Source organism: Canis aureus, chromosome 24, assembly GCF_053574225.1.
Source record: "Canis aureus isolate CA01 chromosome 24, VMU_Caureus_v.1.0, whole genome shotgun sequence".
NCBI classification, from domain to species: domain Eukaryota; kingdom Metazoa; phylum Chordata; class Mammalia; order Carnivora; family Canidae; genus Canis; species Canis aureus.
In genome coordinates, this window is record NC_135634.1 from 45,038,116 (window position 1) to 45,065,985 (window position 27,870).

Sequence of the window (27,870 nt, forward strand, 5' to 3'; positions counted from 1 at the left end):
GGAGCAAACACATTTTTGGCTCAGCATATAAGTATTTAATATTAAAATCAGCCAGGAAGTTATTACTAGCCTCTTTTTTTTTTTAACTGTAGAATCAGCTCTGTGAACAATGAAACAGAATTTTGGCCCAAAATGAATATTTAAAAGACATACAAGACCAGTCTTGGCTTTGCCCACTAATGAGAAGAAAGAATTCACACTTTTTTGCTGTTAAAAGTTAGAGTTCTACTGGTATTAGCTAAAGTAATAAGAGAGTTCCTGATCATACTAAAATATAGTTGAAATTTATTTTGGCATCTTTGTTTGATATATTCATGTTATTTTCAGAAATGCTTGTATGTATCTCTTTAATATGTCTCTCACTTCACTAAACTGAGACTCTAGTAAATGTTCTCAGTGTTTTACAGAACTGTGCAACATCTATTAAGGCTCATTCATGGTGCTTTAATCTTCCTCTTAATACAAAAACAATCATTGGGGAATACATTTTCCAAGCAGTTCCCCTGCCTCCCAGGGAAAATATTTTGAGGCCTCCCAGTGACCATTGGATTCAAAGACTTGACAGGGAAGCCCTAGAATTCTTGAAGAGCTAGGCCTTTGAAAGATTCATTGTTGTGGACTCTCCCTTTGAAAGAGACCACTTTATCTTGCTCCTAAACATCTATAGGACAGACATAGCACTTTCTGAAAAGAAATTCTGGGTAATGTAGAAGAACAAACGTATGTAGGTAATCCAGTATGGGTAGTGTGTAATTTGAAGAATGATAGTTCCATTTTTATGGTTGCCATAACAATCATACAGTTGTGCAAAAAATGTGTACAGCTTTTATAGAAGGGAGCTGGCACCATTGTAATGATTCTTCTCATATCAGAACAACTGTTTTCAGATCTGAAAAATAGGGGTGGCTTAACCCTTCCTCAGTTAGCTCAGCATGTTCCCTGAGAAGGCTCTTTGGAGCTCCAGGGCTGTTGAAATGTATTCACCACTTACATTTGCATTTTAGCCTGATAAATGGATTGAGAATTAAGGATGATGATCCTTTCAACAGCAGGTTCTGAATTCCTAGCTTGGGAATTCAAAGGATGAGAAAAAAAAATACTGTTCCTCAAATAGAAATCTAGGAGAGATGTCTAGACATAGTTAATTCCTTGACTTTGTGACTATTCTTAATTCTGTCCACTAGAATTTAAATCTGTTAAATACTAGCCTTTACCCCATTGTGTTTAAGTCTCTGATAAAGTCATATGACAGTTTGGTTACAATTTGTTTTATTTTTATATATTAACTATCTCTCTTCTGGAAATTGCAAAGCAAATTTAAAAGTGTAGTATATTTGATTTGAGTTAAAATATATCTACATGTATTCTTTCTTTGGCTATTTGTTCCTCTTTTTGTATGCCCTTTCCAAAAGAAAGTACTTGGGACATGGCTTTTTCTAACATACTGAGGATAATCTACTTTTTTAAAAAGATTTTTTTATTTGAGAGAGAGAGAGAGTACAAGCAGGAGGAGGGGCTGAGAGAGGGAGAGGCAGACTCCCTCCTGAGCAGGGAGCCTGGGGAGGTGGGAAGAGGCTCCATCCAAGGACCCTGGGATCACAACCTGAGCCCCTGAGCCGAAGGCAGACACTTAACAGACTGAGCCACCCAGGTGCCCCAAGGATAATCTACTGTGAATAAAGCTGATATCAGAGCTCTGTATGTGAATTTTCAGATTAAGAGTGAAAAATAATTAGATTTGGATTTGGTACCTAAAAATGAAGTCATTGTCAACTTAGTCAACCATAGGGAAACTTTTTCTGAAAGAAGTTTGGGTATTTATTTTATTACTTAAGCCAAAATGCTTCTGGGGTGTTTTAGTCTAAAGATAGAGTGTGGAACTAAGGGCAACTAGAAGAGATGTCAACTTCATTGAAATGAAACTTCTTGGTCTACTTCACTTCTTTTAACACTGTCTCTTTTGAATTTCTGTCCTGTTAAATCAAAGCTCTGCAGCTCCATGACTTTAGGCAAGTTACTTAATCTCTCTGAGCCTCAATTTCCCCATGCACCAAATGAGAGCAAAAGTAATATCCATCATTATTAAAATTTTATCCTCTCAAGAGGTGATTTCTAGGAGAGAGAGAATAAAAGGGTTTTCAATGAGAGCCAGATTTCCCATATATTGATGACCTCTGATAATGTTTATATTTTCTGAAGATTTTGTACATTGTATAGAATTTTTATGCTTAAATTTTTAACACTCTAGGGCCTTCCATATTTGATCCCTCCATGGAAGCATTTCCTGGAAGTTTATTGCTACTTCATTTTGTCTCATTTTGAAACTTAATATTTATCAATCAGTATTCTCATAGCCTATTTTTAACCCCACTCTGATATTTTAAATCTCAATTATAGGAAGCTCTACTAGCAGAGGTAAAAGAAAGAGAGCTGTTCAGAGAGAGAGCTTTGGATAGGGAGATGTTCTGGGCTCAGTGAACTCAGCTGCTCTCTCGTTGCTTCCTTAGGCATGCAGAACTGCATTCCGAACCCCTGCAGGCCTAGATAGAAGACTTCTTAGACAGAAAGTAAAAGAACACAGAGGCCAAGCCATCTGTGCTCTACGTACAAACTCTCTTGGTTGAGTTGTGCCCAATTGTTCATCACCTTCAGGTAAACTAATTTGGTGGATTCTGGGCCTTTGCACAAGCTCTTCCTTTGTCCTAATCTTTCTTCCCTGGTGTAACCCACGGCTCACTTCCTCAACTCCTTCAGGTCATCTTCAAATGTCATCATCTCATTGGTGCCTACCCTGGCTATCCTAATTGTAATTGGTAATTACAATTACCTGCCCCCACTCTTTTCTAATTTTTCTTTTTTTTCCTCCACAGCACTTAATTACAATACTGTTTATGTTCTGTCTCCTCCACCACTAGAATATAAGTAGGTAGGAATCTTTGTTGTTCTCAAATATGTCCCAAACATCTAGAACAGTAGAGCCCAGTAAATATTGATGAAAGAATTTTGGCCTTCTTTCTCTTGACCTCCAATACCTTTTTTATATTGATGTTCCATTGGTTCTTACCACTTCAATTTGTTCTTGACACAAAATAAGTGAAAATTATTATGAAAACAACTAAGAGAGCACCTGGGTGGTTCAGTCAATTAAGCCAGTCTGCCTTCGGCTCAGGTCATAATCCAGGGGTCCTGGGATCAAGTCCTGTATATCAGGGTCTCTGCTCATCCAGGAGCCTGCTTTTCCCTCTCCCTCTGCCTGCTGCCCTGCCTGCTTAGGTTCTCTCTCTCTCTCTTTTTCCCTGTCAAATAAATAAATAAAGCCTTTAAAAAAATAACTACAACTACACACAATCATAAACCATTTGGAACAAGAAAGGGATGGACCTATTCTTGGGAAAATTCACGTTTGAAGAGCTATATGGTGGAAGAGGGAGCCAGCTAATTCTTTGGGGGCTACACAACTAAATTATGAGGTTTTTCAGAATCGTTAATTCAGTATATGAAGGTATTTTCTGATAGAGCTCTCTAAATTGAATGACTGGCCTAAGGAGGCAATGAACTTTATAACCCCTCCATTCCCAATATTCAAAATGTAATTTGATCTGTCTGATTGACTTTGATTTGAAGTCATTTGGGGGATAAAATATGGACTAGGGTGACTTCTAAGGAACTTCCAGTTTTGATGATTCTATGATTCTAGCCTCTGAACTGATATTAAATAATTTCCAGGGTATATTGGTAACTGAAAAAAGCAAGTTGCAAAAGAGTTTATAGTATTTGACTGTTGTGTAAGGAAAAAAAAAAAGAGAAGAAAAAAAAAAAATACCAGGCGTGCCTGGGTGGCTCAGTTGGTGAAGCGACTGCCTTAGGCTCGGATCCTTGGATTGGGAGTCGACTTCTCCCTCTCCTGCCACTCCCCCTGCTTGTGCTCTCTCTCTCATGATCCCTCTCATGCTCTCTCTCAAATAAATAAATAAAAATCTTTAATAAAAAGTAAAAAAGAATATCAAAAGGAAAAGCTGAAACACAGAAAGGGTAAACCAGAATATGATGAAATAGTTATCTCCAGGGGATAGAAACAAGGTAGGAGGGTAGAGATGAAAGTAAGACTTTTGTGAATACACTTGAACTTTGAACCATTTAAAATTTTAAATGTTCAATAATAAAATGAAATCAAATCTAAAAGGAGATAAAAGCAAAATGTCTAAACTTGACCTAACACATAAACAAGTGGTCCCAATGTTTATCAAATGCATAGCATCACCACAAATAGAAAAAAGAATTAATTCAAATAATTTCTGCACTATACTTTCAAGCACACTTAACTATATACTCTTAGTGACCATATTCTAAGGATAAAACTCCAAAGAATCTTAATTGGTTCATTGTTGCTTTGTATTGGGATTATATTGTTCTGTGTATTGGGATTATAATTCTGAAACAGTTTTGAATACTGAAGCCATTGGGTGGCAAGGTTCTCACTTGGGAGAATGAAGATATAAATATGGAATAGAAGAAGATAAGATGAACTCTGTAATATTAGTTATTAGTTGATCAATCAGTGTCAGTATGAACTCATGATTTTTAAACAGTATGTTAGAAATTGCCAATTTTTAGGCCACAAATTGTCAAATATCAGCAATTTCTGTGATTTAACTCAGTATTTCTAATTCTCACTAAAAGGGCCTAGAAGCCATGATACCTCAGTAATAATGAACACAGCAATCAATCTAGTTCCCTGTATTGGTTTTTAAATATCATTCATTCCTTGTCAGAAGGAATCAGGGCTCCTTTGGGAAGTGGGTGATCATTAGTGTAGGGAAGGTAATGTATAAGGTGAGCCTGAAACATTTCCTATGTCAAAAAGCATGGAAGTACTCAAAGATTTGTTAGGGAAGACACACTTCACAGACACAGGAGATCACAAGAGCTCCCACCAGCCTAATTTGGGACAGTTTGAGTATCAGAAAGAATAGTAATGGCAATAGATTATAATCCATTGAATTAAAAAAAAAAATCAGTGAATTGGGAGGCACCTGGGTGGCCCAGTTGGTTAAGCGTCCAATTCTTAATTTTGGCTCAGATTGTGATCTCAGAGTTGTGAGATGGAGCCAGGTATTGGGCTCCATGCTGGGCGTGGAACCTGCTTAAGATTCTCTCTCCCTCTCCCTCTGCTCTCCCCCACTCACCCTCCCCAACTCCTTGCTCTCTCCCTCTCTTAAAAAAAAATTAATGAATCTGTAATGATACTCAAAATAAGACAAACATTGGGGGCATAGCAGGAAAAGCTCTTGACAGAAGAAAGCCCACCAGTAAATGTATTTATCATAGGATCTGAAAAGCACCATTTTATAACTTGCAGAGTTACATCAATTCAGGCAAAAATCACCACTGGATGCTAAAATTGTTAATTGAAACTTTTTTTGAAAACAGGATATTATCTAAAAGTCCTATCCTATGGATTATTCATTAAATACAAAGAGTAAAAAGTAACCTTAAGATAGAAATCTGGCTATTAGCACCCTAACGAAGTAATTAATCCCACAGCCTGACAGTTTGCCCTCTGAAGGAATGCAATATGAAGTACACACTATCACCTGTGAAGTATTCAACCTAGAATGTTCACTCCAAATCTATTTGAGACTTAAAACCTAACTTTCCATTTAGGAAGTTCAGAGAAGATGAATTATGCCACATTTGATTTCTTTCTGTCCTTTTCTTTCTTCTACCTTCCATGAGGAACCAAGTTAATAAATCCAGAACATAAGACATTCTACAAGATACCAGGCCTGGACTCTTCAAAAAAGCAATGTGAAAGAAAGAAAAGAAAAGAAAAGAAAAGAAAAGAAAAGAAAAGAAAGAAAGAAAGAAAGAAAGAAAGAAAGAAAGAAAGAAAAAGAAAGAAAGAAAGAAAGAAGAAAGAAAGAAAGAAAGAAAGAAAGAAAGAAAGAAAGAAAGAAAAGAAAGAAGAAAGAAAGGATTGTTTTACATTAAACAGACTAAAGAGACATAACTACCAAATACTGTGTAAATCTCAATTAGATCCTAGATCAGGAGGAAACCAAAGAGCTAGAGAAGCTTGTGGGGGACAGTTGAAGACATTTAAATAGGACCTGTAAGTCGGTTGTAGGGAATTAGTTATCTTTGGTCTATGGTAACAGTATTGTGGTTCAGTAGAAGAATGCCCTTATTCTCAGAAAATGCGTTCTAAAGTATGAAGGGAGAGCATCATTTCTGCAACATAAGTTTAAATAGTTCATTTTTTTTTATTTTTATTTATTTATGATAGTCACACATTGGGAGAGAGAGGCAGAGACATAGGCAGAGGGAGAAGCAGGCTCCATGCACCGGAGCCCGACGTGGGACTCGATCCCGGGTCTCCAGGATCACACCCCGGGCCAAAGGCAGGCGCCAAACCGCTGCGCCACCCAGGGATCCCTAAATAGTTCATATTTTTTTTAAAAAAATCTAGCGATATGAAGAGGGAAGGGTGGAGAGAGAAGAAAGATAAAGCAAATATGAGTAAAGTGTTGACATTTGATGACTCTTGATGAGAAATATATGGATGTTCATCCTACAATGTTCTTTCAACTTTCCTAAAAGTTTAACACTTTTCAAAGTGAAATTTGAGGGGAAGAGAATTAATTTTAGCACATTCTTTGAGTTGAAACTATGGCTTTCCTGGCCAGTGCCATAATCCCTGGCTCCCATAGTTCAGGCCAGCTTTGTCTCACAGCCTCCACTCCAGAGTGTTGATTATCAAAGTACGAAAAGTGGCAGGGAATGATGAGAGGTTCAGTGAATGTAACAGGGAAGACCATTTCAGTTGGTTCTGATTCAGTCTCATCCTATCTATGTCCTTTAGAAAGTAACCAGGTAACTAGGTTCACTTGGTCTAGAATTTTGCTTACTCCTGAGGTCGACCTTCTGTGGGCCCTAGATTAAAAACCCAGGGTCATGTAAAAAAGGAGCCTGCCTGGGCCAGTGCTGCTTCTTCAGCTCACTCTGCCGCTTCAGATGTGTCACCTCATCCCTTGGGGGGAGAAGGACAGATGAACCAAGGTCTCTTTCTGCTTTAAATAGACCTTGGTCTTTTTCTGTTCTGAAAAATCTGGGATTTGTGTCAGACTTTGTGGCATCTGTTGTGGCGGTAGGGCTGAGTGAAAGAGTATTAACATTTCCACAGCTGCCATCAGAAAAAATAAAAGGTCCAGCCCTGCGGCACCACAGGGGGCAGCCCTCAGTTTGGATGCCACTCCCAGCTCCCTTTGCCTGTAAGAAGAGAGGTTGGCCAGTCCCTGAGGAGAGTCACATTGAAATGGGAGCTCAGCTGAATCCAGCATCTGACTTGACTGGACCGTCCAGCGCCCATCTGGCTGGGCCGCCTACATAGTACCCCGTGGATGAGTGCTTTGGCAACTTAGCTGCTCTTCTGGCTGTAGTTTCCATAACATTTTCTGGTTTCAGTGTAAACTCTGATAACCATCTCACCTAAGAAAGTGTTTGTGTAAAAATTGTATTCTTTAACCTCGTCAGGTTATTTCTTAAATTTTTTCTGTTCCTTCTCACCCATTCACCATTGTCACTGACCCAGATCCTTTGCAGCAGAATTGCTTGTTAGCAAGGAGACAAACAGAGTCACGGACGGAGGAGAGGAGGGCCTCTATAAATTTTGTTAGTCTGGAGATGGTCCTTGAACCGCAGTTTGTAAAACACTGTTTTATGAGAAAAGAAGATGGGATGAAGACAGAAAAAGACACCCTTGGAAACAATAACATTGTGGTGTGACCACAGGGTTGCACGCCAGGAGGTCATGAGTTCTAATCCTAAATGTATTTCCCAAGACGCAGCAGCAAAGTTGAATGGAAAAGTGCTAACGAGAGCCCTTTGGCCGTTTGCTCATTCACTTACCCATCAGCTGTTCCTTTTGTGTATGCCTTCAGTGTGCTGGAGGAGGCGCAGAGGCAGACCTTGAGGAGCACCCCACCTTACCACAGTGAGAAGACATGCCCCTAAGTCCCCACCAGCATGCTGGTGACAAGGCATCAGAGAAGGGTAGGCTGAAGGCAAGGGTGGGATGGTAGACAGGAAACGCTTTCCACTTGGTGGAGCTACAGAAGGTTCCCTGGGGAAAAGATGGCTTTGTAGCCAGTCTTTGAAAAGCCAGGTAGGTCTTAGATATTGGAGTTAGCCGGGTGAATATCCCCACGCCAGGAGCAGCAACAGTGTTTGGAGACCAGAGGGTACAGAGGAAAGTTTGACATACAAGGCACATCTTGGGACTATGCAGACTAGCTAAAAAATATAGGTTGGGGCCGTATCGTGAAAGCCTTTGAATTCTAAGCTGTATTTCTATTTTACTCAGTAAAGAGTTGATAAAGGCTTTTGACGGGACACATGGTTTAAGGTGATTAATCTGGCAGCATCTGAGACCCTAGGGAGAGCAGTTTCTTAATTTTTAAGTAGGTTCCATGCCAGCATGGAGCCCAACAGAGGGCTTGAACTCATGACCCTGAGATCAAGACCCAGGCTGAGATGAGTTGGAAGCATAATGGACTGAGCCCCCCAAGACATCTGTGACCTTAAGGAGAGGACTTTCTGTGATGGGGTAGGGGCCTGGCCAAAATCCAGCAAGGTGAGGTGATTGTAGTGACAAAGTGGTGAGGCAGTGTTGCCCTAGAGACTACACAGCTGCCTCCAGCTGCAAGGAGGCGGAGGTGCTGGTGCTTTGAGGAGGGAGGGGACGCAAGGTCAGAGGAAGAGTATGGAGTGACAGAGGAACAGAAATTCTGTCTATGCTTTGGTTATTTCCTGGGATTCTTGGCAAGGTCTTACAGGATTAGAGAAAGCCTTCAGTTACTTTTCCTGGACCAGTGGCTTTGAGGAGGACAATCTTAGAAGCTTTCTGTCACTTTAAAAAGTTCTACTAAGCCCTTCAGTCACGTCCCTTCAGAAATTTTGGTTACATAACGTTGCATTGAATTGGAAATCTGCAGCCTCATGAACTGGAGGCTAATTCTTTCCCTCCCCCACCTGGCACTTGGTTTCCTGTGGGTCAGGGTTAGCTTCTTTCTCACCGATGTTGCGGAACTCTTGAAATATTTGGTCTCACAGGTTCTAAAAAGCTGGCAGGCCAGGCTGCTCCCTGCAGGTTGTGAGACCAAAGCCTTCCAGAGAGGGAGCCAGTAAAATCCCCAGCACGTTAACAGAGTGTAACAGCTGCACAGTGCACCCCCCTGCAGGGCCGGGCTCCCAAGTGCTGAGGCCAGCAGCTCCCAGCCACTGTGGCCTGCCACCAGAAGGAGCCCTCACGCACCACATGGTGGCTGGTTCCTAACTGTGGCGATGACAACAGATTAAATCACTGGTTCTCAGTGCCGAGGACTGGGGTTTGTCAGGGTCACTCACTGTTCTCTTGGTTCTCCCAATTTTCCATAGTGAGCGAGTGGGTTTGGAGTCTGCTGCTACAGTACAAATACTTATTGGGAGCCCTCCAACTTCTACTCTGTCTAGAAGTTAGTTCTCTGAAGATCTCCTCTTCTTTCAGCATCCCCTTCAACGTGATTCTGAAATGTTGCAACCCCTTAGTCTATGCACATACATACTTACACCCTGCTTTGGAAGAAAAAAAAAAGGATTAAAGGTAGCTAGTAGGTGTACATATAATGCAGTTAATTTTAAAAAATTAGAATACAAGGCAAAAGGAATATATGAGTGGGATAATTGGTCACGGCCAGGATACAGGTGAGTTCAGAGTTGAAACGACAAATAAGATCCTTTTGAGGCAAGTCACAATAGTTTTCTGAGTTCCTAGAAGCCAAAGCAAAGAGGGAAACGTAAAAGATACAAACAAACCATGAGCTCAGGAGGGTGAGAGTGGGTCCTTGCCCTGTATAAACTTCCCCCAGAGGACTCATAAAAGGGGCCCTGAGTGAGTGGGTGGACAAGGCCCTCATTGGCTTCCCTGCATTGGACAACATAGCCATTCTGTTGACTTCCTGCTGTGGCCCTTGGGGTCGACTTGGTGGCAAGGTTCCATCTGGGACAAGGACTCCACTACAGGCCTGTGCAGGGGCCAGTTCATCACTTCTCAAAGGATAGTGTCCTGAGGAACCTGTTGCATCTGAGAGATGCTCTGCCACAAAACAAAAACAAAAAATAAGGAAAAACAAAAACAAAACAACCAGATCAAACAGGTATGGCAACAATTGTACAACAGCAGTATGTTGAAGGCTCTTAAGAAGTTTCAATTAAAAAATTGGCCCAGCATTTCCCAAACTGATTTAATCATCAGACCTTTAAACACACACACACACACACACACACACACACACACACACAAACTTGACCCACTGGGGAACGTTGATCTAAAACAGGGGTCAGGGCAGCCCAGGTGGCTCAGCAGTTTAGTGCTGCCTTCGGCCCAGGGTGTGATCCTGGAGACCCAGGATCAAGTCCCACGTCGGGATCCCTGCATGGAGCCTGCTTCTCCTTCTGCCTGAGTCTCTGCCTCTCTGTGTCTCTCATGAATAAATAAATAAAATTTTAAAAATAAATAAAACAGGGGTCAGCAAACTTTCTGTTCAGGGCCAGATAGGTAATATTAAGTAGACAGTCTCTGTCATAGCTACTCAGCTCTGCCATTGTATCCAAAAAGCATGGCTATTTGCCAGTGAAGCTTCATGTGTGAATACTGAAATTTGAATTTCATATAATTTTCCCATGTCATGAAATAATATTTTTCTTTTTTTTTTCCAACCATTTAAAAATGCAATAACCATTCTTATCCCACAGGTCATTCCAAAACAGGTGGCAGGCCCTTTTTGGTCTGTGGCAGTAGTTTGCTGTCCCATGATCAAGGATAATGTTTGGATGGCATGTCTTTCCAGCAAGCCTTCCTGACTACTGTTCCTCAGAGTTGTTTTAATTTAGACTTTTATGTTTCTGGTTTAAGAACAGATAAAAAAAAAAAGTAGAGAGTTGGTTTGAGTGTTTACAGTCTAGTCTAAGGTTTTTCTCAGAAACAGTTAGTGGGTCCTCTTAAGACATTTACAAATTAAAACTGAAACCCTGAAGTTTTACTCTGTCTCATGTGTCTGCATCAGTTTGACACTGTAATGTTTTCCGGGCATTATTCACTCATTCATTGAAATAAAAGTCAAAGCACCCAGAGACACTCAATTTTATGAAAGCATGACTTCCTTTTCAACAATCTAAGTAAACCAGAAAACTGTGGCCCCCACCAAGCTAACAGTGTTCTTTTTAATTTTTGGCTAGAGGGACATTCTTTCAGCTTCTTATAATGTCATTAAGAAAGGAGGATCAGAACATTCCCACCTCCATGTCTAACACTTTTCTTTCAAGTTCAACAAGTATTTATTGAATACTTAGTGTATATTATATATGAGGCATTTTGCCAGCTTTTATGGAGGATATAAAGAGAAACAATAAGCAGTCAATTCCTTCTTTGCCTTGTGAATCAAGTTCAAGATCCTCACCAATTCAGAGCCCATTACTTTGGTGTCAGGGTTTATTTCACTTCCCTGTCTCTTCCTGTCAGCACGCATGCATTCATTCAGCAAACACTTGAATTGCAGCCTGTGTTCACAATGCTGCGACACAGCCTTCAGGGAGCTTACTTTCCAGGGGACATCAGGTGTTTCTCTTCATCTGGCTCTGTGCCATAATTACATCTTCCTTGGGTGCCTGGGTGGCTCAGTTAGTTGAGCGTCTGCCTTTGGCTCAGGTCATGATCCCAGGGTCCTGGAATAGAGCCCCACATGTGGCTCCCTGCTCGGGGGGGCGGGGGGGGAGCCTGCTTCTCCCTCTCCTTCTGCCTGCCACTCCCCCTGCTTGTTCTCCCTCTCTCTGTCAAAAAAAAAAAAAAGAAATCTTGTTAAAAATTACATCTTTTATATGGTAGAGCAGAAATCAATTCTTTATATCCCAAGACCTCCACATTTATGTTCCCCCCACATTTATGTATCCCACCCCCCCTGCGAGTATCTCTTCTTCAACTATTTAGTGAGAAGATTGGATGTCCTGAGAAGACAACTCTTCCTAGGACTGCACTCTAAATGCTCTTGTGTCCTCCACCTGAGTGGCACCAACCTTTCCCCACCCTCTTCTCAGTATTCCAGTGAGTTTATAATTTTACACAACTCATAATTTTAAAGCTATTGACTGTATTCTGCAGTATGAGTCTACAAGGTTGCTAAATGTCTTTATAAGCACTATAAAGTATAAATTATTCTTTGGGGGGATTATCTACAGTGCTAATTTTTTCCATTTATGAAAATAATAGTTATAGTGAAAATTTTGGAAGATGTGGAAAAGAATAAAGGAAAATATTAGTAATTCCAGCACCTATACATCAAGTCCATTAACAATGAACACATATATTTTTTTACTTTCCTTGATTCAAAAATCATATTTAAAATGTTTTATTTTTAGTGGTGCCTGGGTGGCTCAGTTGGTTAAATGTCTGAATCCTGGTTTTGGCTCAGGTCACAATCTTGGGGTCATGACATCAGGCCCCATGTCAGGCTCCATGCTTAGTGCAGAGTCTACTTGGGATTCTCTCCCTTTCTCTCTCCATCCTCCTCTACAACCCTCTGCTCCTCTTCCTGCTTGCATACTTTCTCTCTCGAAAATAAATAAAATCTTTTAAAAAAATTTAACTTCAAAACTAATAAACAATGAAGTTGACCTTTGTTATACAGTTACATGAATTTTAAAATATGTATAAATTCATGACGCATAACCAGCATGACAGGCAGGATACAGGAAAGCTCTGTTCTCCCAGAACAAGCACCCTCAGCCCCTGGCAACCACTGATCTGCGGTCATATAATTTTGTCTTTTTGAGAATGTCATAGAAATAGAATTATATATTATGTAAGCTCGTGAGAATGGTGTTTTTAACTTAGCGAATTAACTTTGAGATTCTAAGTTGTTACATGTAGGAGTAATTCATTCCTTTTTGTTGCTAATTGGTATTCCCTTGTGTAGATGTACCACAGTTTGGTTATCTATATATTCATTTACCATTTAAGAGCCTATTTATGTCTCTTTTTAACATTTCTCAAATCCTGAAATAATTTAAAATCAACGTATCTGTTTAATGTGGTAAGGTTTTTTTGTTTCCCCAAAAAGCTGTTGTTGAATTGATGGGGCATCTTAGAATCAGTACTGGTCTAAAATTGAGCTCCTGCAGGGATGAGCTGATCAGTGTGAGGAGTCAGAGTAGGCTGCTGAGGGTTATTGAGAAGAAGGGGACAGAGGAAGGAAGGCCCTGAGAACTTTGCAAGCCAACACCAGGGCCTGCTTGGCAGCCTCTGCGGGCTTTGGGGACACTTTAAGCAGAGGAGTGACCTGAAGAAAGAAGTCTGTGGGAACCAAGCCAGTCTAATTGTGGTGGGTACCCAGATGCTCCAGAGGAGAGTGGGGCCTGGCAGCAGTGGCACTGCTAGTACCTGGAGGACATGAGGACATGGACGGAGAACTTGGGAATTGTCCAGAGGCAGCAGAGGGCACCAGCAAGAAGGCCTGTGTGTGGGAAGAACAGGTGCTTTCTGTCCAGCGCCTCAGCCCCCATGCCAGTGCCCAGGGAGGGAAGGCAGGAGGTATGGAGAACTGTGGACAGACTGCTCAAACCATAGGTATTTATGTGGTCAGACTGGCAGCTAGGTAGGGCATGTTATTTGGGAAGCTGGAAAGGAAAATGAGAATGTCCCTGCACTTCACAGATGAAGAGCGGGATATGCACAGGGGTACCGTGTGAAGATAAATGGGGAGGAGGCATACCAATTCTGTGAGCTTGGGGGAAATCTACAACTATTCCGTGGACACGAACTGATTGGGTACATTTCCAAGTATAGTTGTATTACGGCTAACTGTATGGCCCAAAGTTTTGTTTGTTTTCGTAAAATTTATTCTTGGGTCCTGTCCCCTTTGTCACAATAAGTCAGGTGATTTATTCTCTGACAAACCCCCACTTTGGGGAGATAGGAGAAGGAGCAGTAAGTCATCCTCGCACAGATCCTTGAAGGACAGGTTCCCATTAGCCACTGAGGAAGAGGGCAGCAAAAGCAAGAAGTGACCTTTGGAGAGTAATTTACCAAGGGCACTTGCTCCTCATGTCAGAAAACTCTGGGAAGCCTCGTCCATGGAAGCCACCTCATTTTACCTGCTTGCACTTCTCCACTCAGCCTCAAGCAGAAGTGGTGCTAGCTCACAGAGTGGGAGAGGAGGACTCTCAGAGATCCTGTGGAGTCTTGGTAGCATCCGCCATTTCCCTCTCCCGTCCCACAGTTGACAAATGATCCCCTTCTCGAAGAGCCGTGACAGAAGTTCCTCTTCCCTTTGCCTACCATTTGCACATTTGCAAAGTAGCTGTTCTTTAAAACTCTAGTACAGTGGGATAAAGGTTCTGGTATTTGTGGCACTGCTAATCATGTCTTCAATCTTTCCTAGGAAGGACTGTATCTTCACCATTGACCCATCAACTGCCCGCGACCTCGATGATGCCCTCTCCTGCAAGCCACTTGCTGATGGTAGGATGGAAATTTCTATACCTTTCTGGGTAGCAGGCAGTCTGCTTGTCTTTCTTGTCAGCCAGGTGGCCAAGTACTCCCAGGGTTGGGTTTGCTTTGTTCCTGAGCCTGCACAGTATGGGACCTAAAGATTGCGTTCCTATGGTGACTTTGATGAGGGTGAGAATAAAAAAGATCCTCTCACGGGGACCCTTCCAGGCCTCAACAGAGGTAGCAGTGAGGGCAAAAGGACTACTTCCAGGCCTTGGCTTCTCAGGAAGTTGCAGTTTAGGTGTAGTGTGTTAAAGAAGAAAGCCCTTAAGCACTGCTTAGGTGAAGCATTGGGTTCTTTACCTGCGTTTACCAACAGATGGGGATAAATTTGGGGTGCTCTCCAAAGGCAAACTCAGCAGCCAGTAGTAGGAGCACCTTCCCTGCCAAATGCCCTCCAGAGTTGCACTGGGGAAGCCTGCACTACTCCCAGCGGGTCTCCATCTATCCAGCAGATTATTGAAAGGCAGCCTGTAGGGGCTCTTTAAACATTCTTTTGGGATGGAGCTAAGCAGGAAGGAGTGGGATTTGAAAACTAGGTTGGTCGGTCGGTTGGTCAGTTGGTCGGTTGGTCGGTCAAGGGAGTGTAGTATGTGGGATATGAGAAGAGGAAACCCTACCAGTCCCCATTCTAATGCTTCTCCCATGTGCTTCTCCTAGACTTTAGCTGCCTCTTGCCCCTCTCTAGGATGGCATCTAGGTGACTGCTTTGGCTTTAGTCATTCATGGATAAGGCTTCAGCACTATCCTGGGCTTTGACGGCTTGCCTGTGATGGCTATCCCCCGTTGAGGTTTCAGTCTGAGGCAAAGTGTTGATGGCCTAGTGGCCCAGTCTTTTAAAACATCTCAGAGGTGTTTGTATATTTCATTGATGCAAAACTGCACATAGATTCCGTGTGTGTTCTCTTCTCTATAGTAGATAGGAGGCTGAGAGACAGAAAATGTCATTCCCTAAAAATGCTTTTATCTTCTTTTAGTGGGAGTCCTCTTTGAAACTGTAGGCAAGGTTGCTCGGCATATTCAACCAAAGAAAATTGAAAGAAACATAAAACATAAAGAGAGAAAAATTCCCGTAGAACTTTTGGAGCAATTACAGATTTTTAAAATCCAGAATGTGAGCTGCCTACTTAAAAAAGCAAATACTGGGTTGGTTTCTCATCTTCTGGGCAATATTTACTAAGTGCAGAGACTTGAGCCTGTCTCTTTCTGTGAGCTGCCACCCCAGCACCCCGCCCAGTGTGAAAAGTGCCACCAGGCAGGAAGCCAGGTGACAATGAACTTCCCTTCTCCAGGTCCACAGCCCTGCTCTGTTTGGAGTCTGATGCTTGAAAACAGTCATTTCATTTATTTTGTCCACTTTTATAGTTGTTGATGGCAGAAGGCTATAGTTCTAACACTTGTTACCACATCTCAGCTGGCCTGGATGGTATTCTTGTAGGGACCCCAGGGAGCAGACACATGTCCTGCCTCACTTGCCTTATATACTACACTCTACATCTTCTAGTTAGGGTAGCAGATTATCAGCAGGGGGTTTCTGTAAGGAAATGGTAGATGATAGGGCAGGAAAAGTAGATTAGGGACAAATCATACATGTTTGTAAATTTCCAACCAAAGAATGTTCTGTGTCAGACCATTGAAAACCAATTGTTTCCAGTCTCTTGTTCAAGGAGAGCCGTCAAAATAAGGAAAATAATCTAGCAGTACAAGATGAAGGAGAAGAGGAAGAAGTAGAGGCAGAGAAGCTTTATAATCATTTAGAGAAATAGATAACAAACTGGACTAGAGGAGATGGCAGTACTAAGGAGCGTGAGGAGGGCAGATGTGACAGAGGAGTCATGACAGAAGAATCAGTGGAAATGGATGTTGAGATTGAGGGAGAAGAGTCTTCGAGCTATACAAGATGGAGCAGAAGTTTCAACTTGGATGATGGGGAGATAGAATTTACAAGTGAAAAGCCAGGACAGCAAGAGGATGAGCTGGTTTGGGAGAGACTGTGTCTACATGGAGTTGACTGTCTGATAATACACATCTGTCTAAGCCACCACACATCCTTTTCAGAGGACAAATCAGCTAAATGTAGGTAGTCCCTATGGCTACATACACAGAGCGCCCTGGAGAAAAGTAGACAATGCATCAAAATGCAAACAGCAATTTTATTAGGATGATGGGATCATCAGTGATATTTCTCTTTTCTCTAGTTTCCAAATTTTTATAATGTGGTAATAATAGTTTTATAATGAAAAAATTTTTGTAATAAAAAAGAATTATGAGGTGCCAAAAGTCACAGGCTGCCCAGTAGCGCACTGCACCAGGTGATCAGATACCTTCCATCTGCTTAGTTATTCTTGCATTCCAGGGGAGTAATTAACATCTGGTCACTTGGCAGAGTAGCAGAAAAAGGACATGGAAAAGGAATCAGGGAAGAATCTGAAAAGGCCGGAGTTGGTCAGTCAAGCATTTTTATGGTGGCACTTCTACAGTTGGCCTTTGTGACAAGGGTTTCTGCCAAGGCTATTTATCCAGGGGGATGAAAAGTGAAAGTCAATTCCAGTTTGGATTGGGGTGAGGTTGGCTGAGTTCAGGTTCCGTTAGTTACCAGTTCATGTCAATTTTTGCTTAGAGGAAAAAATGTTTAATGTTTCAAGAAGCAAATAGTGTCTTCTGGGCATATTTACATCATCTATAACCATTTTTATTTAAAGAAAATATAGAGGTCAGACTTTCATTTGGTCCTATTGAAATCATCAGAATGACCATTCTGTGCAAATAAAACAGACAGATGTAACTTATCTGGTCTTCACTGTCCCATTCTGTAAAGTTCAGATGTACCCTCAGGACTTATGACCAGTGTCTCCTGCAAGTGTGAGACTTAGACCTTATAGCCTGCAGATCAGTTCTGCAGAAAGGCAGTGTCACCTGTTTTCCAGGAAGTCAGAATTATGTGGGCAGGCTGAGGACGGGGTGCCCCCTCCCTCGAGGAATCTCAGGTCTCTAAGGGATTCTAACAGCCATCTAACCTACTGATTATCACCCCACTTCCTGGAGCCTAAAAATACACTCAAGTGGAACATTCTCATGGGCATTACCCAGCCCACTAACTTGAACATGGAGTAATCCACTTTCGCTTGAGAAAATACAGAATAATGCAAGTGAAGAAGAGTGGCGTTATAAAGACAACCCAGGACCTAAAGACGGTAAAATCATCCACTCCTGTGTTTTATTATTGTAACAGATAACTTGCAACACACCTCACAGTTGACCTCACCACTCAAGTGTGGGAGCGCCACAGTTGTCACATCACTCTCTGGTTTTCAGATTACCTCCATAGCATCCGCTTATTGAATATCCAGATTGCATTTTAACTCTCTACCTTACAGGCAGCCCATTTGACCTTAAGATTGCATGACCCTTAGGAAGTCCTTCCCTGTCATGATCTGAAATACTGCCATCTTGCAGTTTTCCTTCTCTTGGTCCCATGTGTACCTGTTGGGGCCTCCAGAATAAGTCTTGTCTCTCATGTGACCACACCTGAGGTATGGGATGATTGCTGTTAAGCGCCTCTGCATCCCAGCCCCTCAGCTGAGCATCCTGTATGTTCTTCCAGATGCTGGAGCCTGTTACCAGCATACCGGGTCATGGAGTCACTTCTGCCCTTATGAAGTCCGAGGTACATGGCAGCCTGTGTCCAGACTTCTCGGTGGCTGTTAGGGCCTCCTTATTGGGCCCATCCAAGTCCAGAGTAATAGGAACCCATTCTCCTCTACTAGACAAGCCTTATTGCTTCTCTTCTGTCTTGAGAGGAAATTTTTAGGTGGGACCTTTACTCAGCTTAGTCTATCCAGGCCCCTACCAGATCCTACAGGAAATTGGCATTCCTGGCCTCTCTCAAGGCTACTTTCTCTAATGTTTTATTCTCTAATGAGTGCTCTGCCTTTGATCGTGGCAGGATTATCCTAGCCAGGCCTTAGACATGATGAATTTGGGGCCTGGGGAGAAGGGAGAATGGAGAATGACTGCTAATAGATTTGGGGGTTCTTTTTGGGGTGACGAAAATGTTCTGGGATTTGATAGCTGATAGTTGCACAATGTTGTGAATGTACTAGAAACCACTGGGGGAAAATGAGTGAATGAGTGAATAAGAATAAGTAAACAAACAAACCCATTCCTCCTGGAGGCTTTCTGGGGACTTTACACCTTAGCCACAACGCAGCAGAGGTCTGGAGGGAATGCCTGGGCTGGAACCCACAGTCAATCCGTCTTGCCTGCCTGTCTCCTTGCTGTTTTCATCTCTGAACCCAAGGAGCAGGAGCATACCCCTCTATTTGGCCACCTGCTCATATTTCCCGTCCCCAGAGTGGAGCCATCTGACTCAGAGCAGGAGCCATCCTGATGTCCCGGTGTAAGAAAACTGCTCAGATAAACAGATGTCATCCAGTCTGATGGGCCTCAGGAATGCAGGTTACCTACTTTTCTGTTGGGGGCGCCAGTCTTCCTGCCTGGTTTGCTTGTGTTGCCTTCCTGGTTGCTTGGCTTTCTCTTTCTGAAGGAATAGGGACTAGGGAGCTCTGTCCCAGTAAGGGAATAGGAATGAGAGACTAGGAGCAGAGCCTCTAAGAATTTCTTTTCTTTCTTTTTTTTTTTAATTTTTATTTATTTATGATAGTCACACACACAGAGAGAGAGAGGCAGAGACATAGGCAGAGGGAGAAGCAGGCTCCATGCACCAGGAGCCCGATGTGGAATTTGATCCCAGGTCTCCAGGATCGCGCCCTGGGCCAAAGGCAGGCACTAAACCGCTGCACCACCCAGGGATCCCCTCTAAGAATTTCATAGCATTCCTAAACTCTGTAACTTCCCTCGTGGCTGTATTTGTCACCTGCTGAGAGTCCTTGTCATGACTAATGCCTTTGGAGGCAGTGTGGAAGTCAGAGCTGGAGAGACTGGGCCCTGTGTTCCTGGCTTAGACTAGAGAACCTAATCGATAGGATGGGTGGTGGTAGCTTTAGAGAGCAAACTGCTGGCAGGATGTCTCCAGATCTGCCTCTGGGAAGGAAAAGAGCATGGAAGTCCTGGAGCTTGTGGGTAAACATTTGGGTAAATCCCAGGTACCAGGCCAGAACCCCCTCCTAGACTCCATTCTCCTCTCTGGACGGATCTCACCCCGCCAATCACTCTCCCCAACTCTTGACATTTCCCTTTGGCCTGGCTTCCTCTTGTCTGTGCACAAACTTCAGTCTCTTCATCCTACAAGATCTTTCCACAGCCCTGCTCCACCTCAGGAACTCCTACCTTCCTGTGTCCATCAGGACACCTTAACAGAGTGCTCCAAACCTGCTGCTGCCACTTCCTTGCTTCCAGTTTGTTCCTATTCACTCTGCAACATAGCTTCGGGAAGTTCAACGAAACAGGTTGTCCCTGACCTCAGTTCACCCAACATCTGTGCAGCGTTTGGCTCTTTGCTCTTCCTTCTTGACACTCTTTCTTCCTTGGACTCAGAGGGCCCTACTTGCTCTTGGTTCTGATTTTTGGACTACTTTCCCCTAGGTGCCTTCTTTAACTCTTCTTTCTCTGCATCCCTCTTCATGGGAGCCTGCAGAGCCTCCGCTCCAGCTCCCCTCATCCTACGCTCTTCAGCCTTTGTGCTTCTCTCCCTTTGCCTATAGCACCATGTCCCAGGAGAGCCCAGTGGCTACCTCAAGATTTGACTGTTTTCTCAGTAAGGCCCTCCCTCCCTTTTCTGCTTCAACTGCCCCCACCCCCCACTCCTTCTCCTCCTTTCCTCACCAATCATCCACTGTTGATTTACTGATCTCGTTCTGTCTGCCCACCATTCGCTGCCACAGATGCCCAAGCCCAGGGTATGTGCTCGGTGAATCTTTGCGGTGTTTGCAGGCACTCAAGAGGGGAAGGTTTTCTAGGAAGAGGTAGGAGTGTATACAAAGCTCCATGGTGATTTAGAGGTGCTTGGAATACCAGGAGCGTGAGGTCCAAGTAGGGTTGGTGGTTGTAGACAAAGCAGGGGGGAAACCATGAATTCCTTCAAAGGCCCTGCTGGGAAGTTTAGATTTTATGGAGAAGGTAGTATTTTATCTTGGAGAACAACAGCATCTGTTCATTCAAGAAACATGATCAAGGACCACGCTCTGTGCTCTGTGCTAGATATACCTAGCAGAAAACACTTGATGAATTTCCTGTCCTCTCCAGGTTAATATCAAATGAAATTGGGGCTCCTGGGTGGCTCAGTTGGTTAACCATCTGCCTTCGGATCAGGTCAATATCCCGGGGTCCTGGGATCAATCTCACATGGGGCTCCCTGCTCAGCAGGGAGTATGCTTCTCTCTCTACCCTTCCCCGCTGCTTGTGCTATCTCTCTCTCTCTCTCTCTCTCTCACTGTCTCTTCCAAATAAATAATAAAATCTTTAAAAAAATAATATCAAGTAAAATTGAATAAGTAAATGTGGGAATGATTCATAGTATAAATGTGGGACTGGGGTGGGGGACAGATAACATTTTAACCTAGACTTGAGAATGAACAGGGGTGAGCCAGATGAAGAATGTGGAGAAAGAACATTTCAGGCTAAGGGAGTGGAGTGTGTGGAATCCCTGAGGCAGAAAGACTTTGGTACTGAAAGGAACCAAAAATATAGCGTGGCTGAAACTTGGTGGGATGGGGGGAGCCCATGAGGCAGCTGGGACAGGGGCTTGCAGGCTCTGGGAAGGAGTTATATCCTGAGTGTAATGGTAAGCAAAGAGTCTTAAGCAGGAGAGAGTTAGGATCCAACTTGCAGGTTGGAGAGATCACTCTGGCAGCAGTGAGGAGGCTGGATTAGAGCAGTGGCATTAAAATAGTCTAGGTAAGAGGTGGCAAGTGCCCAACTGTGGCAGAGGCCCAGGAGCCAAAACTGGAGGGAGGCATTAGCCAGGAAAGGAAATTGGGGCAGGACTTGGTGTCCGGGCAGCTCCCTGAGCCTCTTAACTGGTCTCCTGCGTCTGCCCTTTTCTTCCCACATATTGAGGTCAAGGCAGTCCTTACAAAATGCCCGTCCCATCAGGCCATCCCCCTGCTTCACTTCTTCCAAGGTTCCCATTATGCACAAAGGATAAAGATCCAGGTCCTTACTGTGACCCACCACTAACTCTGCCTCTCTGGCACCATGTCCCACAGTCCCTCTCTGGCTCACTCCCCTCTGGCCCTCCTTGCTGTCTTGTCCCTCAGACACGCCAGGCTGCTCCTGCCTCAGCACTTCTGCTTTCCTTGCCTCTGTCCTGATCCCTCCTCTCTAGCTCCCTCCCCACTCTTAGGTTCTGCTCAGATATCAGCTCAGAGGGGTCCTTCCTGACCATTCCTGTCACCACAGCCTTCTCTACATCTCCGAGTGTCTTCTTGATCTTCTTTAAGGCGCTTCTATGGGTCTGCCCCATTGGATGGACATCTTTATGAGAGCAAGGACATCATTTTGTTCGCAGTTGAACCCTCAGGGCCCAGAACACCGTGTTTTACATAGTTGGCACACATGCAAATGTTTGTTGAGCAAGTGGATGAATGAGTTAATAAACTTTTGATACTGGAAGTAAGAGAAGAATCTAGAATGTCATGTAAGCATCTGTCTTGGACACTGGGTAGAACATAATGCCCTTCAATAGGAAATATTGAGGGGAACTGGTTTGGGGGAAAAGACAGTTCAGCTCAGCACAGGTTGGGTTTAGAGGCCCTGGGAGATATTCAGCTAGAAATACCAAGGAGACAAGGAACAGGAGTTGAGCTGGAGATGGGATCTGGGCCTAGGACAGGCAGCCCAGGAGAAATCAGACACAGAGGAAGACTGGCTGACCCCTGGGAGGGAGGTCCAACAGGACATCCCCTGGGATGAGGTTGTGGAGATTGGTGGCCAAACAGAAGGGAGAGGAGGTAAGTGGAGCAGGGTGAATGGCAGAGGGTCATAAAGGCCACGTAGAAGAGAACCAAGTCTTTGGGCTTAGCAGTGGGATAGCATTGGTGACCTCGGTGAAACTGCTGTCAGTGGCTTCCAGGAGGGGAAGCCAGGCGGCAGGTGGTGGAGAACAGAGTGGAAAACAGGAATGGAGATCGTTTTCTTTGGGAAGCTTGACTGTGAAAGGTACCAGAGGCAGAGAGGGGAGGGTCAGAGGAGGCTTTTTTTTTTTTTTTTTTTTTGCTTTTGCTTTTAAGCTGGAAGGATTTTTAATGTTTCCCCATTGGAAGATAAGAGACTTTGGAGAAGGAGAAATTGAAAATCTAGGAAAGAGAGGATTGAATATTTTCCAGGGTCTCAAAGAAGAAAGTGAGAATGATTCAGAGTGTTAAGTGCAAAGTGAGGCCGAGGCATGGAGGGTGAACTCCTCTTCCTCTGAGACCAAGAGGCCAGACCAGGTGCTGCTGCTGAGTATCCACACCTGATAAGATCCCTTTTAATTGGGAAAGGAAGCCCTGCTGAGGGCCAAGGGGACAGGGAAGGGTCTTGGGGGGATTGTAGGAGAAACAGGAAAAAGGGAAGGGGAGGGAGCTGACTGGAATCCCATCACACAGAGCTTTACTGAACGCTCTTCAGGTGTGCTGAGGTGCAATAGAACCAAGGCCAGGTGATTTTCTTCGGTAATCTTCATACTCCTGGGTATGGGAGAAGTTGTAGTAATCCAAACTTGGGGTTTTGCTGGGAGAAAGAGCATGGCAGGCACCAGGACAAGGCTGCTGGAACCTTGCTTCCCCTCTGAACCTGTTTCTTCTCTGACTCCTTCTTTTATTAAATCATCCACCTGCCACTCAGTCAACCAAAGTTTCTTATTCTAAGAGATCCTGGAATCACATTTGGATCCTCTTCTTCTCAGCACTGTTGTCATAGCCTTTTCAGTAACTTCCTCCCCTCCTCTCTGGCCACCCTCCACCCACCTTCCTACCCAGTTATCTTTTCTATTATGTACACACAGAAGCAGATCAGATTGCTTTTTTGCTTGAAAATCTCTTTGACCTATGGACATGGTCCTTACTATTTTTAGTAGAGCTTTGTTATCAAAGTTCTTCAAGATTAGTCCCCACTGCCTCCTCTCCCACCTTCCCCACCTCCCAACACACATGCATATGCATATGCACGCACACATGCTCCAGGTTCTGCGCAACCATAGCACTCTACCCCACCTCTGAGCCTGCACTTGCCCTTTGCCTTCTACTTAGAATGCCTGACCTCCTTGCCTACTTCTGTATCAGACTTCTAGAGCAAGATAAAACCTCTGCAGAGCTTTTCTTTCTTCCTGGCAGTATGAATTGTTCCTATCCTACTAGCACATCTTCTTCTTGTCTTTAATGCAGTGATAAACATCAGTGTTTCCCTATTTAATTCCCCTTTTTGTTTGCTTCCTAAGGGCAGTACATTCCTTGGATATCTTCATATCTGGAGAATCATGCATGGTTCCCTGTATTTGGTCTAGTCCATCTAACCAGGCAACCAGTTGTATACTTTCTGTGTTTCTTTTTCTGTTTTTTTTGCCTTGCCTTTTTTATTTTCAGCACACATCCAGCCCTAGGTTTGTGGGTTGCCTATAGGCTTCTATGCTGACATATAACCCTCCTCCATGAGGTCTCCTGAAAAAGAGTCTGTTTCTTTGGAATTAGGTGTACCTTTCCCCTGTCACAATCAGTTTCTTTGGAATTAGGTGTACCTTTCCCCTGTCACAATCAGGTCTTTCAATCCATTTCTTCATGTCTCAGTGAGACTGAGATCACTGACTTCTATCTTATGTTCATGACATTTGTTCCTCTAGCTCTGTGAGTTGGCATATCTAAGGCTCACTTCCCCATTTTCTCTTGCATGAATCTCTTTCATGGCCTGCTCTGCTCTCTCATTTCATACCTGCAGGCTTCCACAGTAACTTGCTTCGTGATATCATTTTGTCATTTTTGTCCATTATTCTCCTATCTGTATCTTTGCTATTTCCAAACTCCATGACCTGCTAAAATTCACTTCCTGAATGAACTTTAACATGATAGTAAACAAGCAAACAGAAAAAAGTTTGTGATACAAATGCCAGATTTTTTTTTCCCTTGAATTCAATTGGCAAACAGGCTTGCTAGTTAAGAAAGGGCCTTTTAACAACCAAGTATATCTGCAGTGGCAATATGCTTGTCTGTCAGTTTGAAGAAATAGAAAGCTGGATCAGTGAGGTTTTAGTAGTATGTTGAGACATTGGAAAGAAATTTGTTTTTAATTTCACTCTCTTGGGAATGTTTGGAGGATCCATTGGTATATAGAGACAACTCGAAGGTAATACCAGAACATAGAAATCAAGTGACATTTTGAGAATGAAATCAACTTTAAATGATTTTTTAAAAATTTTTATTTATTTATTCATGAGAGAAACAGAGAGAGAGAGAGAGAGGCAGAGACAGAGACACAGGCAGAGGGAGAGCAGACTCCATGCAGGGAGCCTGATGTGGTACTCAATCCCAGGACCCCGGGATCACACCCTGAGCCGAAGGCAGATGTTCAACCACTGAGCCACCCAGGTATCCCAACTTTAAATGATCTTAATCTGCAGAATTTCCTCTTACCTGGAGATCTGTGAAACATCAGATAAAACCTGCTATTTTAGTTTGTACAAGGCTGAAACAGAACATATGACAGTGATTTTAATCTCTTCAGCATCATGCCTTCAAGCATCTCATGATAGCAAGACTCTCTTTTCAGAAAAATATACATGTGTATATATACAATATTTGCATATCACATTTTTGGTAATACTGTAGAATGGATAGCCTGAAAAACCTTCATTAAAACCTTTTAAAATGATGCATCTTTGGGGTACTTGGGTGGCTCATTTGACTAAGCATCTCCCTTTGGCTCAGGTCACAATCCCAGGATCCTGGGATTAAGCCCTGAGTTAGACTTCCTGCTCAGCAGGGAGTCTGGTTGTCCCTCTCCACCTTTTGCTCCCCCTACTTGTGTTTGCTCGCTCTCTCTCACTCTCTGTCAGATAATAAATAAAATCTAAATAAATAAATAAAGTATCTTTTTAAAGTATATGGCTAAGCTGACCAGGGTGTGTAATAAGTTAGGCACTTATTACCTCTTATCAGGACTAAAACAAGAGCAGATGATCAAAGAAGGATGTGTGTGCTAAAGTAGCTAACCTAATGGCATCTTCTGATGTCTGAATTAACACTATCTACATAGTCCATAAAATCCTAAGCCAGTTGCTTAAAGAGGCACCAGGTAGACAATGTTTCCAGAAGCCAGGTAGAATGATAAGCATATGCTTTCTGGAGGAATTGGCCCTAAACCAAAGCCTTAAAGATTTGCCAAAGATAAACTTCTAGTAAATGTCAGCATATATAAAAGTCATGAAACATGCAAAGGTGCAACTACAGCAATACTTCGAGGAAAATGTATAGCTTTAGTTGCTTACATTAGGAAAGGAGAGCCTAGGGGAACCTGGTGGCTCAGTCAATTAAGTGCCTTTCAGCTCAGGTCATGATCCCAGGGTCGTGAGATGGAGCCCCATGTCGGATTCCACAATTAGAGTGGAAGTGTACTTGAGTTTTTCCCCCTCTCCCTCCCCATCCCTCAAATACATTTTTTTCTCTCTCTCTCTTTTTCAAATAAATAAATAAATCTTTTTAAAAAGGGAAAGTCTATAACTATTAGCTTCACAAATGTTTAGAGATAAGGGGAAGGTGGGCAGCCCTGGTGGCTCAGCAGTTTAGCGCTGCCTTCAGCCCAGGGTGTGATCTTAGAGACCTGGGATCAAGTCCCACATCGGGCTCTCTGTATGGAGCCTGCTTCTCCCTCTGCCTGTGTCTCTGCCTCTCTCTTTCTCTGTGTGTCTCTCATGAATAAATAAATAAAATCTTTTTAAAAAAAGAGAGAGATAAGGGGAAGGTATAAAGATGACTTACTATGTAAAAATACACTGTGGGTTCAGGTACTGAATGAAAAATGAGAATTACCTGTTATAAATGTAACAATAGAAGCCCCCTCTACCCCTCTAAAAAAATACACAAAACAAATAACCAAACTCTATTCTGCCTTTCATGCTTGTCATAGTGAAAACCATAATTCATTTACTTGACTAAGAAAAATTCCTATTTCTAATTTTGGCCCTGCCACAAGTGGAAATCTTAAAAAAAAAAAAAAAAAGGCAAAATATCAAACATGGCTATAAGATCTTATTTTCTTTTTTCTTGTATTAGAGTGCTATTAATTATCAAGTCAAGGGTCTTTTTCCAAAAACCATTAATATTTGAAAAAAATTGGCATGTAGGATTTAACTTTGGAACAGAATTTAGAACATATAAACATATGCTTTTTAATAATTTCTGCATTATTTTATATTTCATATCATATATACTGTATTTATAGTGTTCATGTTCCATAAACATTTCAAATATCTTTTAAATAATAGTAGAAATACTGTAAATAACTTCCAAACTAGTTGAGAAAGGACTGAGAAAAACAAAAACACTTCAATCTAAAAGAACACCTGACAAAAGAAAAATATAGAAGCAGGACAAATAAAAAGCAGATACAAAGGTGCCAAATTAATAAGCACATCAAATTTCACTCTATAGTTAGAAAGCAAAGACAGACTGGAAAAATCAACCCGAAGACACAAAGATTAAATAGATAAAGATTAAATAGATATATCTGTAAAAAGAAAAGCTATAGCAGTCATGAACTAAGCAAAAGAAAGCTAGTGTATTTTTTGTTAATTTTTGTTAAACCAACTTTAAGATAGACTACATTACTAAATGTAAAGAGAGTCACTAAATGATTATTAGAAGGGTTGCTTCATTGGGAAAATGTCTGAATATATATGATGAAATAATATAGCTTCAAAATATATAAAATAATAGTTGACAGAGATACAAGAAGAAGTTGATAAATCCATCTTCACACTAGGTTAATGTAATAGACCTTTCCCAGGAAATGATGGTTCAAACAGACTAGAAGTTCACTGAAACTGTAGAAAATGTGAATAGCCCAGTTAACAGGGGAGCTCTCATAACCGTATGTAGAACACTGTACCCATGGATAAAGATTGAGATTGTTCTCAACAGACAGAAAACATAAATGGCTTTGCGTTAAGCAATTAAACATGTTTTTAAAGTCATTGGTATCATACACACCATTTCTTGGATCACTGTACAATTAAATAAGAAATAAGTGCAGAAACATTTTTTAAAGATTATTTATGTATTCATTCATTCATTCATTCATTCACGAGAGAGACACAGAGAGAGGCAGAGACATAGGCAGATGGAGAGGCAGACTCCCTGTGA

The 27,870-nt window shown here is 42.5% G+C and overlaps 1 protein-coding gene across 12 annotated transcripts in view; it reads left to right on the forward strand.

The window, feature by feature from the left end:
* Positions 1-27,870, forward strand: part of DIS3L2 (DIS3 like 3'-5' exoribonuclease 2) — a 346,721-nt gene that overhangs the window by 194,810 nt on the left and 124,041 nt on the right. For all 12 annotated transcript variants that reach the window (XR_013363376.1, XR_013363377.1, XM_077869235.1 and 9 more), the window contains one exon: positions 14,472-14,551. Coding sequence is in view for 10 of the 12 variants with exons in the window: in XM_077869235.1 (XP_077725361.1) it covers positions 14,472-14,551 (80 nt within the window). In the remaining 2 variants the exon portion in view is untranslated. The remainder of the gene's footprint in view (positions 1-14,471; positions 14,552-27,870) is intronic.